This window comes from Fringilla coelebs (assembly GCF_963513975.1).
Source record: "Fringilla coelebs genome assembly, chromosome: 23".
Taxonomy (NCBI): domain Eukaryota; kingdom Metazoa; phylum Chordata; class Aves; order Passeriformes; family Fringillidae; genus Fringilla; species Fringilla coelebs.
This window is the reverse complement of record NC_140049.1, coordinates 4,159,877-4,172,204: the sequence shown is the minus strand read 5'-3', so window position 1 is coordinate 4,172,204 and position 12,328 is coordinate 4,159,877. Positions and strand designations below refer to the sequence as shown.

General features: G+C 50.4%; 1 protein-coding gene across 1 annotated transcript in view; it reads left to right on the top strand.

The window, feature by feature from the left end:
• Positions 1-12,328, top strand: part of DENND2C (DENN domain containing 2C) — a gene marked incomplete at its 5' end in the record, with an annotated part of 28,261 nt that overhangs the window by 6,340 nt on the left and 9,593 nt on the right. The window contains 10 exon segments of the mRNA XM_084220667.1: positions 604-727; positions 730-1,531; positions 2,971-3,119; positions 3,651-3,763; positions 4,120-4,281; positions 6,904-7,000; positions 7,638-7,682; positions 9,324-9,505; positions 11,477-11,586; positions 12,100-12,169. Of these exon segments, the coding sequence (XP_084076793.1) occupies positions 604-727; positions 730-1,531; positions 2,971-3,119; positions 3,651-3,763; positions 4,120-4,281; positions 6,904-7,000; positions 7,638-7,682; positions 9,324-9,505; positions 11,477-11,586; positions 12,100-12,169 (1,854 nt within the window).

Here is a 12,328-nt window from a genome sequence, read left to right as displayed (position 1 = left end):
TCTCACCTATTGGTCAAGGAGGGACAACTCCTTCTTGTAAACATCTTTGACAAACAGAGATTGCCTGCCAGGCGCAGAGATTGAGATAATAATTGGTTTAATTCTTTCTCTGAGCTTTCTCACAGCTTCCCAGGAAAATCCTGGGGCAGCTCTGTCTGTCTCTGTTCAGAGGATGTTTTCATCATTTTTCCATTTTTGTGATTTTTCTCCCCAGGAAGTGACGCCTACACAGTGAAGGTGGAGGAGCTGGGTTCAGGCTGGGTCTGGGATCAATTTTGGGTCATTTCAAATCCAATTTTCCTCATTTTTTCACAATTTTTAGTCCGATTTTCACCATTTCCCCCCCATTTTTCCCCATATTTGTGATTTTTCTCCCTAGGGAGTGACATCTACACAGTGAAGGTGGAGGAGCTGAGTTTGGGGTCCATTTTCTTCATTTCTAACCAAATTTTCTCCATATTTAGACCATTTCCTCACTGAATTTCTCCATTTCCCCCCAATTTTCACCGTTGTTTCACTGTTTTCCTCCAGATTTTCACAGTTTTTTCCCAAATTTTATGATTACCACAGAGTGCAGCTGATGGCTCTTGTTTTTGCCTGCAGATCGGAGCTGCCAGCCCGCACTCAGTGACACCGCCGGGCACTTGGGAGCGTGGTGCCAGCTTTGATGTGTGCAGGACACAGCAGGACGTGGCCAGGGCTGGGCATGGGCTGTGTGTGAGCCCTCTGGCCCTGCCATGCACCCCGTGGGGGCTGGGGACAGCAGCTTCTCCCGCGGGGCCCTGCCGAGCCAGACCCTGTCCCGCAGCCACTGCCGCAACATCAAGCAGAAGATCTCGCAGTGGGAGGGCAGGACACGGAGCTGCCCCAGCAAGGACAGGCCCCAGCCCAAGGACTTTGGAGTAAAGTATGATGCCAGCTGCAATGCACTACCCAAAGTGAAGGCAGAATGCACAGAGAACGGCAGAAGGGCCGGCTCCAAAGATCCCAAGTGCCTGGGGTTGGATTTCAGGGAAGATGCACGGAGCTGCTGGCAGACCGGGGGCTGTGGTGGCCCAGCTTCCCCAGCCAAGGAGAAAGGAGAGGGGCAAACAGGCTGCCTGACCCCGGGGGTGGCACTGCCCCCAGGGAACTTTTATACCTCACAAGCTCTGTGGAGGAGAGCGGATCCCCCCCTGCCTGGCAGAACCTCTCCTGTTGCCTTGGACCTCCAGAGGAAACGAGGCAGCTCTGGCTCCACGGAAAGAGAACTGCAAATCAAAGGAGTGGATGCTCTCTGCAGGGCAGAGAGGAGCTTGAGGAACATTTACTCTGAGGTTGAGGGGCAAGAGGAGGAGGCAGCTCCTGGTCCGCCACCCAAACCCCGCAGGACTTTCCGCTACCTGGCAGAGAAGGGTGCTGGTGGTCGTAGAGCTGCCGGTGCCACCAAGGAAGGTCCCCTGCAAAAGCAGTGTGGAAGGGACTTGGTGTCATCCTCCAACAACCCTGAGAAGAAAATAGCCAGCAGGAGGATCAGAGGGAGAGCCCAGAGGTACATAATCCATCTCTCATGTCTGATGCATTTCCTTAAATCGCTTTCTAGATGGGTTTAAGCAGCTTGCTTGGCATGATGTCCTTGTGGAGTGCTGCTAGTGGTGATGCCTCTTTTCATGGGGAAAGGATGTTCCTGGGTGAGAGTTTCCTGTTTTTGCTGCAAAGAAGGCTCCAGGTTCCAAACAGAAGTCAGCCCACAGCTTAGAACAGAGTGGAGTGACAGTATGCTGGCCCCAGGGAGGGACCTGCCTGCTCCCTGCCTGCTGCTTGCCCTCAGCTGCAATTTGGGGATGGCAGAGTAGCTTTCTCTTGGGGCACTGTGGCTGCTGAGTGTTTGGCTTTTCTGGGAGTGAAAGATTCTCTTGTTGCTTGAGGCTGGAGGCTGTGGGTACTTCCCTTGCAGTAGGTTTGGCTGGTTTTCCCTCTTTCCCATACCTGCTCAGAGATGAGCTGCCTGTGCTAGAATGGTGTGCACAGTACCAGCAGAGATGTGGCTTGAGGTTCTGGAACCTTCCACTGTGGCAGAGTGTGCAGCAACAACCCAGATTTTGTGATGATGATGGGCTAAATCCCTGCCAGCTCTTCTGTGACCTCAGTGCCCTAATTTCAAAAAAAAGGCCAAGTGGATGGAAATGCCAACCCACAAATGCATGAACACCTTGAGCACCAGTAGGAGAGGCCAGCAGGAAGCAGTGCCCTGGTTCTGAGCTGCTGCAAGTCTGTAAAACATGGTTTGGGTTCTTGGCTCTGACAGGATGGGGCTGGCCATGCCCTGCTTGGAGTGTGCTTGGCCATGGAGCCTCCAGCTCCCTTTCTTACTAAATAAATCTCCCAGAGTAAGTGAGCAGGACTCACTTGGTGTGCTGCCTTTGACTGGGATAATTTTCTTCTTGGCATCTTGTGTGCTGCTGTGTTTTGGGGTTGTGGTGAAAATATTGGTAGCACAGCAGTGTGTGAGCTGGGAGGGAACACAGCAGGGACAGCTGATCCCAAGAATGTTCCAGACCCTATGATGTTCTGCTCAGCAGTAATAACTGGGAAGAAGCAGAAAGGGGGGAAACTGGGAGTTTGTGTTCCCAAGTCACCCTTACACGTGACAGAGCCTCTGGACATGGCCAAACACCAAGGGAAATAGGGAATTAATCCCTTGTTTTGCTTTCCTTGCTTGTGCAGCTTTTGCTTTACCTTCCAGACTGTCTTTATCTCGACCCATGCACGTGTTTTCTCTCTTTACCCTCTGATTCCATTCCCAATCCCACTGGCTGGGAGTGAGGGGCTGAGCTGCTGCCTGGGGTTAGACCTCAACCCTTGGAAATGTGAGCCCAGAGTGGAGCATCCGTGTGCTGGATGGTCCCAGGGAGGGCCACACTGTTTGTGGACTGCAGACAGCAACTCCAGCAGGTGCCTTTAGAAGAAGTCACCCTGGTTTTCCTCTAGGAAATCTTTTGAGTTTGAGGACATCCAGGGCTTCCGCAAGCGGCCGGCGGGCGGCGGCTCCCACAGACCCCGGGAGGAGACAAATGGCACTGCAGGATCCAGGCTGCTCTGCTCTCAGTCTGAAGACAACATCTACGAGGACATTATCTGTATGTGCCTGGGCTTCTGGGGGTGTCCTCACCGTGGGGAAGGGTGGCAGTTGTGCTGGGGAGGGAGGAGTGAAGGTGAGGATGCATCGAGGCCCTTTCTGGCTCTGGGATTTTTAAGGTCTTGCCCATCTGGGGTTCTTTGTTGGTGTTGGTGACATCTGCACGTGAACAGCCTGATTTCAGATGTCATGGGAGGTCACTGGAGTTGGCCTGTGCTAAATTGATTGCTTTATTAGCCCTTGGAATGCTTTGCTTGAGTGTTGCACAGAGATCAGTGTGAACACTGCCAAAATGAGCTGCTTTGCAATAGAGCTGCTTGCTCTGCAGGGGAAGAAGTGTTTTGTTCTGCTGAGTCCATGTACAGTTTGCCAAGTTGATGGCAATGGGTTAGAAGGATGTGGTGGGAACCTCATCCAACTTTAAACAGGTCTCTCAGACCCTGTTATTGGCTTGCTCTCCCCACTTATATCCCTGGCTGAAATTACAGGGCTTTATCTCCTTTCATAAATCCCCATGGAATGCTTTTTCCAGGTCCTACAAAAGAACATCCCTATGAAGATATCAGAGCACTGCCCTTGCCCCTGTGGAAGGTCCCATCTGTCTGGAAGCTGCCCCCTCCCCGGAGCATCAGCAGGACTCCCAAGGTAGGGTGGGGGGGTTAAAGGGTCAGGAGTTTGCAGAATCATTCCCACCACAAGGGCCCTCATTTGTGCTCAGCCTCACATTCCACACTGCAAGTCATTGGTTTGCCTGATTGTTTTATTGCTTGTTATTAATGTAAATAATATATAATGTGTATCATGAACAGCCATGGCAGCTGATTAAGCTTCTAAGGAACAAAAGAGTAGGAGCAAGAGAGATTTGGTGAGAGGCTTGAGTGGGGAGGTGGGATGGAGACTTGGTAGAGCAGATTTACCAGCTGTAATTGACTCCTCTGCCTGTGACCTTGGACCAAAGCTGGATCTCATGCTGAGCTATCTCTTCTGCTTCTGTTTTCCAGCCTCCCCCAAAACTTCCCTTCCGTAAGTCCCTGGAGCTGAAGCCCTCCCAGACAAATTTCCAAGGGAAGGTGGGGAAGGAGACCTCCCTGCCTGTCACTCTGTCTGAGTGGAAGCTGTTCCGAGCAGTGGAGGCTGCCAGCAGGAGAAAGAACCTGCCCTGGGTGAGATTCAAGTGTGAGGCTTCGCTTCTTGCCTGGCATTTCAAGCTCTTGCTGCTTTGCAAGTGCTTTGTGTGTGGCCCCAGAGCTGTGGGCCAGGCAGGTGATGGCTGCTTGGCCCTGCTGCTCCAGCCATTCCCTCTCCAAGTGGCAGGGCTGGTGTTTGGGGGTCTGAGTGCCAGCTCTAGCTGGGACAGTGATGTTTTTGTTGGTCAGGAATCACAGTGGTGTTTTTGTGGGCAGACAAAGTGCTCAGTGTTGGCCTGGAGGTCAGGGCTGTGTGTGAGCACAAGCCCTTCCTCGTGCTTTGTCACCTAAGCCTTGTTCCCAGTGTTTCCATGGAGTGTTGGTGCTGGCTCTGTGTTCTTGGAGAGCCCCAGGGGCAGCTCTGTAACGCTGTGTGCACGTGTCCCTGCTCCCAGTGACTTCCCAGGCTGATCCTGGTGTTCCACTGCAGGCCCTGAGCTGTGGGAGAGTTGTGGGGCCCTTGGTTACTTGGAATGTTGGCCTGGAGTTCTGGACTGGCACCAGGAACAGCTGTTTCATACTTTAAGGGTGCAGAGGAACTCTCAGGGATAAGAACATTTCACAGAGCCTTCATCCAGCTGTCCCTTCTGGCCTCTCCCTCCTGCCTGGCTGCAAAGACAATCATGCTGCTGAGGCCAGAGGGGTGAGGAAGGCTTTTAATCCACATTCACACAGAGGACTGTTCAGTTTGGTGCCTTGGGAAGGCTTCTAGATCCTTCTGTTGGTTACCAGCTCACATCCCTCCGTGACAAAAGGTACCATGTGCTGTGGAAGGGCAGCTGCAGCTGCCACTGTGGTGGCACTTGGTGCATGGGACTCAAATTCCAGTTGTGGCAGTGAGAAGGACTTATTTTTGCTGTGGTAAAATCATTTCACTTCAGCAGATCTTTATTTCATCTGAAAATCACGTGTATTTGCTCAGATTGCACAAGAGTCTGAGGTAGAGTTGGACAGCTGCAAAGGACTTTTCAAACCTTTAAAGTGCTTTGGAGTATCAAGTAACTTCTGTCTGTGTTTTTAAACAAATTCTAGGTCTGGAAAATCAGGAAGGAGATGGCAAGATTATTAAAAATGCTGTGATGGAGAGTATCTCTCATTTGGAGAGGGAAAATAAAATGTTCTCCAAAAGCAAACCTATTCCAAAAATCTGGTAACAATTTACATGCAGGAAGAGCACTTTACTCTCTTTGCTCATGAGGAATTGAGCCAAGATTGCTTGAGAGGTTGAGGAAAGGACTGGGGTCTAAAAAGACAAAACCTTTTGCCTAAGAAACGCATGGCTGCCTTAAACACACCCAGGGTGGTGACTCAGCTGCACAAAAATCAGGACAGAAATGAAGATCTCTTAGGTAAGGCTGGGTAAAAAAGGGAAAGAAGGCAGGTTTGGCAGGAGGAGCACTGCTCTCTGCAGTGGGCTGTTTGTTCCCTGGGAGGGCTGGCTGAGAAGGAAAATGGGGAGAAATCCATTGGAAAAGGAGAGCCTAAGCCTGGATTGCTGATCTGGGGATTAAACACTTGAGCTGAACAAACAGGTTCTCTTTAATATATTTCTTTTTATGCTGTATTTGTGATGACAAATGGCTGGGCCCCACCCTCCTGTGTTCAGTTTAATGAATTCTTGAGGCAGGAATGAACTTGACCTGCTCCCTGCATTTAGGGTAAATCCCTCTTGCCATGAAGCCGCCTTTGATGTGGGGAGTGAGGATCCCCTGGGGCACTGGCAGGTGAGGGGAAAGCACAGAGCAGGCTGTGGCAGGGACACAGAAAGTGTCAGGAGTTTGGCTGTAAGGCTGTTGTGACCAGTGCAAGGAAGATAACCAGCACCAAAGCAGAGTGTCAAAGTGCTGACCCTTCTTTCATGTCTGTGCTTAGTCTGCACTGGGCTGGGCTTTTACCCAGCTTTTTTCTTCCACTGAACCAGGTGTCTGGTCCTGCAGCACAGACCTATTCTGTCCCACTGTCTGTCTTCACTTGTGCAAAATCACAGAATGGTTTGGGTGGAAAGGCCCTTAAATTGCTCCTTGTTCCACCCCCTGCCATGGCCATGGACACCTGCCCCTAAGCAGGGTACTCTGAGTACATCATCCTCATTCCAGCCAACACCTGGGGCAGGGCCTGAGCTTGGAGCAGCCTCCCTTGTGCTTTAGGGGACTTGAGCTGACATCAACTACAGCAGCAAACCCAAAACCCAACCCCCCAAGCTACAGTGGGAGAGCTGTGCTTTTTCTGGGCTTGGAAGGAGTTGGGGTGCTGGGGAGCATGTTCTGAGTCCTCTGTGCTGCAGGGTTTGAGATGTTCTTGCAAGGGCCTTTGCATAGAAAACGGAGATCTGATGCCAGACAGTTTGTCACTTCTATTTGGGAAGGCAAGTGTGACAGTTTGCAGAGTGCTTGTGCAGTCTGGTGCCAGCTTGGAGCTGTGCTGACAGGGATCTCTCTCTTGCAGCAGAAATCTTTATCCAGTGAGCTGGGCTAGAAGGAATCTCTGAGCCAGGGTTCCTGCAGGATTTGGGTGGTGGCTGTTGGGCTGCCCTCCTGTTGGCTCTTGGAGCTTTCTCTGGACCCCCACATTAACCTCTGCTTCTGCTTCTGCTTTCAGCTGGTACTGAAAATACAGGAGATCTTTGATTCCAAGCGTGGAAAGAAGAAGGTGAAGCTGCTCAGTCCTTCTGGGAGAGAAGCAGCTCCAGTGAAAGGTACTGGGATCTCCAGCACCACTGTCTGTGCTCTGAACACCTTGAGTGGCACAATTCCTCTGCCCCTGGCCTGGCACCACCACCTCATGCTGACTCAGCAGTGCAGTCCCCACACTTGTGGCTGGAATTGAGCTTTCAGCTCAAGGAACACCTGCCTAACCCAAATTTAACACTGCCACAAAGGGAGGATTCTGAGCCTGGCTTAAAAGTGCTTTTTCAAAAAAGCAGATTAAAGCAGAAATTCCTCAGAAAACCACTTGGCATGAGAGCTACCAGTGGCTCCTGCACTTGTTACCTGTGTGCCTTGTTCTGTTCTTTATTTATAGTTATTCTGTTCAGCAGCCCTGTTGAGTTTTACAGCAGCTTCAACCAACCAGCTGGTTTGTGTTCTCTGCTCCTGTTCAGATGACCTGCAGGTCACTCATTGGCACCACTGGCTTGATATCAGCTCTGCTTTTTGCAATTTGCTGTTGTAACACATTTTCCAGCTGCCCTTGGCCGATGCTTTGGGCAGGATTGGTGGGCAGCCCTGAGGGATGTTGATCTGATGAGTTTCAAGTTGTCTCTCTTTCCCAACTTTGGGTGTTGCCCATCTTCCTTCTGCATGGCTAATAAGTGAAAACTCTGTGTGTTTCAGGTGAAACCAGCGGGAACGAAAGCGATACGGAAAATCAGCCCAAAAGTGAGTGAATCACAGGGCTGGTCCTGTCCCACAGCACTGCACCCTTGGCTGAGGCCCTGCTGGGACGAGCTGACGTGTGGAGATCTGCTGAGACAGGGCCAGGGAGCCTCTCAGAGGCCACATGGCCAAGTCTGGGAGCTGCTGCTGCTGTGACAAACCAACCTCTGTTTCTGCCCTTTCCCCTGAGCCCTTGAGGTTTAATGCCATTAATCTGTCAGTCAGCAAAAGCAAAATCATTTTTGGGCTGGTAGGATGTTGTTCCTGATCACCTTTGCTGCTGCTGCTTGAGGTTATTTCCCTCCTAATTCCTTCCCTTGGTTTTGTTTTATGTAATGCTGTGAAATGTCCTTTCCTCTGGGCAGAATTCACCTGAGTATTTGTCTGGTTCCAATGTCCTGAGCTGGATCATAGACCCAAAGTCCAGACTTGGTTTTAGGTGCTTTTAGCTTCCATGTCAAGACAGATTAAACAGAAGGATCTGGAACAGGGTGCCCAGAGCAGCTGTGGCTGCCCCTGGATCCCTGGCAGTGCCCAAGGCCAGGCTGGATGGGGCTTGGAGCAGCCTGGGACAGTGGAAGGTGTCCCTGCCATGGCAAGGGGTGCAACAGGATGAGCTTTGAGGTCTCTTCAATCCAAACCATTCAAGGATTCTAAGAATTCTGTGATTCTATTCTATGATTTTATTTTAGGTGTTTCATTTACTTGGAGGGAAACATTCAAAAGGCTTTAAGTTTGGAATGAAAAGTGAAATTCCATTTCTTTATGTTAATGAGAGTGAAGAACCTCAGCAGAAATATTGAGATTTCTTCAGAAAGATTGAGTCACTGCCTGATGGAAGAGTTGTTTGAGAGTGTCTAGAATGTGTCACAGTGCCTGGGCCACAGGAATTCCTGATGTCAGAGGGCTGTGCCTGTGCTTGTGAGCCTGTGCTGTCAGGACAGCCCAGCCTGGGGGTGCCTTGGCCAGGGAGCTGCCTTTGCCTCTCCTCAGTGCCCCTGGTGTGTGGAGTGGCACCCTGAGACCTGGATGGAGCAGCTGGCCTTCACTGCCTGGTACCCCACAACATCAGGGCAGCAGGAGAAATTTCAGTATCTGTCAGGGGGGATTTGCAGAGCTGCAGATTTGCAGGATTCTGGATTTGCAGGCCAATGCTCCCTGTCTGAATCACAGAATCCTGGAATTGTTAAGGTTGGGAAAGACCTCTAAGGTCATCAAGTCCAGTCATCAACCCAGCAGCATCAGCATGCTCACCACTAAACCACATCCTCAAGTGCCACATCCACACATTTTTTAAACACCTCCAGGGATGGTGATTCCACCCCTGCCCTGGGCAGTTTGCTCCAATGATAACAGCTATTCCAGTGAAGAAATTGTCCCTAATATGCAAACTGAACCTCCTTCAATGGAATCTGGGGTTATTTACTCTCCTCCTGTCACTTATTCCCTGGGGGAAATCTGTGAAATCAGCTCTGTGCACGAGGAGCTGACACAGGTTTTATATCCCATGAGGAGCATTTGGATGTTGGGCAAATCCACCCAACCCTTTCCCCCCTCTGATGGCAATGCTGAGTCCTCTTCTGTGCCCTGTGGGTGTGTGGCAGTGCCAGCCCAGGCTGCTTTGGGGTTTTTTGCTCTGCCCAGGTCGCCACAGGTGCCTGAGACGCTCGGCCTCCAGGAGGAACCCGCACTACCAGACCCTGGAGAGGGATCTCATCGAGCTCCAGGAGCAGCAGCTCTTCGAGCTCTTCGTGGTGGTGTCCCTGCACAAGAAGGCATCTGAGGTCACCTACACACCACACATCATCCAGCAGTTCCCCAGCAAGGTAGGAGCTGTGTGGGAACCTGCCCAGGGAACTGCTCAGCTCTGTTTGCCCTCCTGAGCTGCACTGGTCAGGATCTGGGTTAGGGATGGGAGGCACCTTGCTCTGTTACACACCTGATGTGTGGTGTCAGGAGCTTGTTGAATATGTGTCTTGATAATGAGGTTATTGTCTTTTTTTGAACTGCTTTTTTCCTACTTAATTCAAATTTCATGAAGCCATGGGGGATTTGATACCAGCTGAAGGAGAGGGAGTGCAGAGCTCTGTCCCAAAGCTGGCAGGAACCTCATCCTGGCAGTCTGTCCTTTACAGACAAGGAGTGAAGCACTGATGGGGCACAGAAACTGGAATCCCAGGGCTTTTATGCTTATTTGTACTGTTTTGAAAAAGAATGATAATAAAATGGCAAAGTGTTTGTAAAAGCCCCTAAAACCAGGAGAGCAGTGGAAGTTGAAGTTAAACCAAGCCCTTTAAAATAAACTGTTCAGCCCAAATGGGTGACAACACCCGTGTGTGACTGAATTATAGCTCAGCTGGGAAGCTGAGATGGAGCCTTGGTGTTTCTGTGGTACCAGATTGAGATGAATATTCAGTTGTCAGTGTCTGGGCTCATACCTGCTGCCTTCCACTGAAAACAGAACAGAGCCAGCAATTCTGGCTGTGCCTTCAGAAAGCCAGGGAGGATTGAGGATTCTGCATGTCATCCACACAGAGGAGATGTCAGATCCACTCAGGGAGGTTGTGTAGGACCCCAGCAGGTCCCCCTGTGTCCCAGTTCCTGCTGTCTAAAGGATTTGTGTGCAAATAACTCCAGTGTCTTAAGTGTGTAAATGCCTTGGGTTCACAGGATGAATTAGGAACTACAGCCACAAAGAGTGCACAGTGGTAATTTAGTGGGCAAAACTGAATCCACCCAAATTATATCTGCTGAAAGTGCAAACTTTGGGGTGTTGGGAAGAAGAAGGGAGTGCTGCAGATTTGGGTTTTCCCTGGTGCACCCTGTCAGTCTGTCCATTGCCTTTTGGGAAGGGCACTGCAGGGTTCCCCTCCTGCTCTCTACTGGCTTTTATAAAGGCACTGACACAAAAAATTATTTTCTCAGATTTATTTATCTGCTGCTCAAGGGAAAGTGTTTTGGTGAGTGACTTAGATGGGACAGTGGGTCAGATTGGGTGTCTCCCTTCTAATATTAGCTTTGCTTCCAAGTAATCTGCTGTCACCCTCTGCTTTGGGCTGTGTGCCCAAGGACATCTAAGCTTTTGTACAACTGTTACTCTGTGAAAATGCTGTTCTGCTTTCCTAACACTTTGTGCTGTCACAGTTGGGACACTGGAATAGCCTGGATGTGCTGAGTGCCTAAAATCAAGTTCATGCAATAAACTTGGCACTTCTCAGGGGCATTTCCTACTTAAATTTGTAAAATTTTCTTACATTTCTTATGGAGCCTCTTATCTGAACTCCTTTCTTTTGCCCTTTCTGGTCAGTTTTCATCATGGAGAGTGTCCTGCAGTCTTTGAGGGATTTAATTTGAGCCCACATGTGGTGTGGCTGAAATGTGTGATTCAGGGACAGTTTTTGCACTTCAGTTATGAGTGATCTGCACATCAAAAGCTGAACACATTCCTATTCCTATTTGAGTGTTTTTAAATCTCCCAGGGGCAGAACCAAGGCAGGCTGACCCAGCCATCATTTGGGAGCTCATTTCTAAATTCATTTTCCAATAAACTCAGCCATGCTTGTGGATCCTTACTCCATCCTTACCAAGCTGGGCCATTTTACAAAGGTCCAATCAGCTGGAAAAATGCAGGAGGGAACTGGGAATCTGCTAATAGTCAGAACATGTTCTCCTGTACCTGTGCATTAGCTGTGGGATGGATCACCCTTTGGAAGTGGCAGGAAGATGCTTTCTGTATTTTAAATGCTGCAGCTGTGCACCAACTTCAGTGAGTGTAAATGCATCTGTTACCCCTCCAGCCTGAACATCCCTTCAGACCATCAAAGGATACTGAAGAGAGGCTGAAGGTCATTCCCAAATTCTGCTTTCCAGATCCCAAAGACTGGTTCCCTTCATCAGACCTTAAAAGGTAAAGACTTGGTTTGGAATATTTGTGACTGAGACAGGCAATGCTGAAAGCTTTGGACTGTGCAAGAGGAGCTGCAGCCAGGGCAGGGGAAAAGGGGAAAGGATCCAGGAAATCCCTGTGGTAGGAGGGAGGATGAGGTGTGGAGCTGGGCTAGAGAGCTGCAGCTGCCTTTCCTGTAAGGAGGAAGAATTTGTCCAAGGCCAGCTGCTGGGCTGGAAGTGCTTCTGCTGCTCCTTGGCTGCATGGGGAAGCATCTGGGAAGGAGGAGAGCTGGAAAAGCTCAGTGAGAGGAGCTGGGAAGGAGGAGAGCTGGAAAAGCTCAGTGAGAGCAGCTGGGAAGGAGGAGAGATGGAAAAGCTCATGGGGTACAAGTTTTTATCCTGAACAGATCCCAAAGTCCTTGTATTCATGCCTTGGCCCTTGTCAGCATGCCCAGAAGGAGTCTGTGTGCTTTGTCAGTCTGTCCCCTGAGCTGTGTGGTGAATTTAACCCTGTCTCTGCCTTGTTCCCCAGTGAAACCTTTTCCTTCGTGCTGACGGGGGAGGACGGCAGCCGCTGGTTCGGGTACTGCAGGAAGCTCCTGGTGAGCATCTCTGGGAGGGCTGTGGGTGCAGGGAGCACTGTCTGAGCACTGTCAGGACATGACTCAGGGCTGCTTTCCCACGTGGGTTGCCCATCCTGTGCTGCTGTGGTGGTGCCAGCCCTTGGGATGCAGAGGGAAGGGTCACGATGGTGCCCAGAA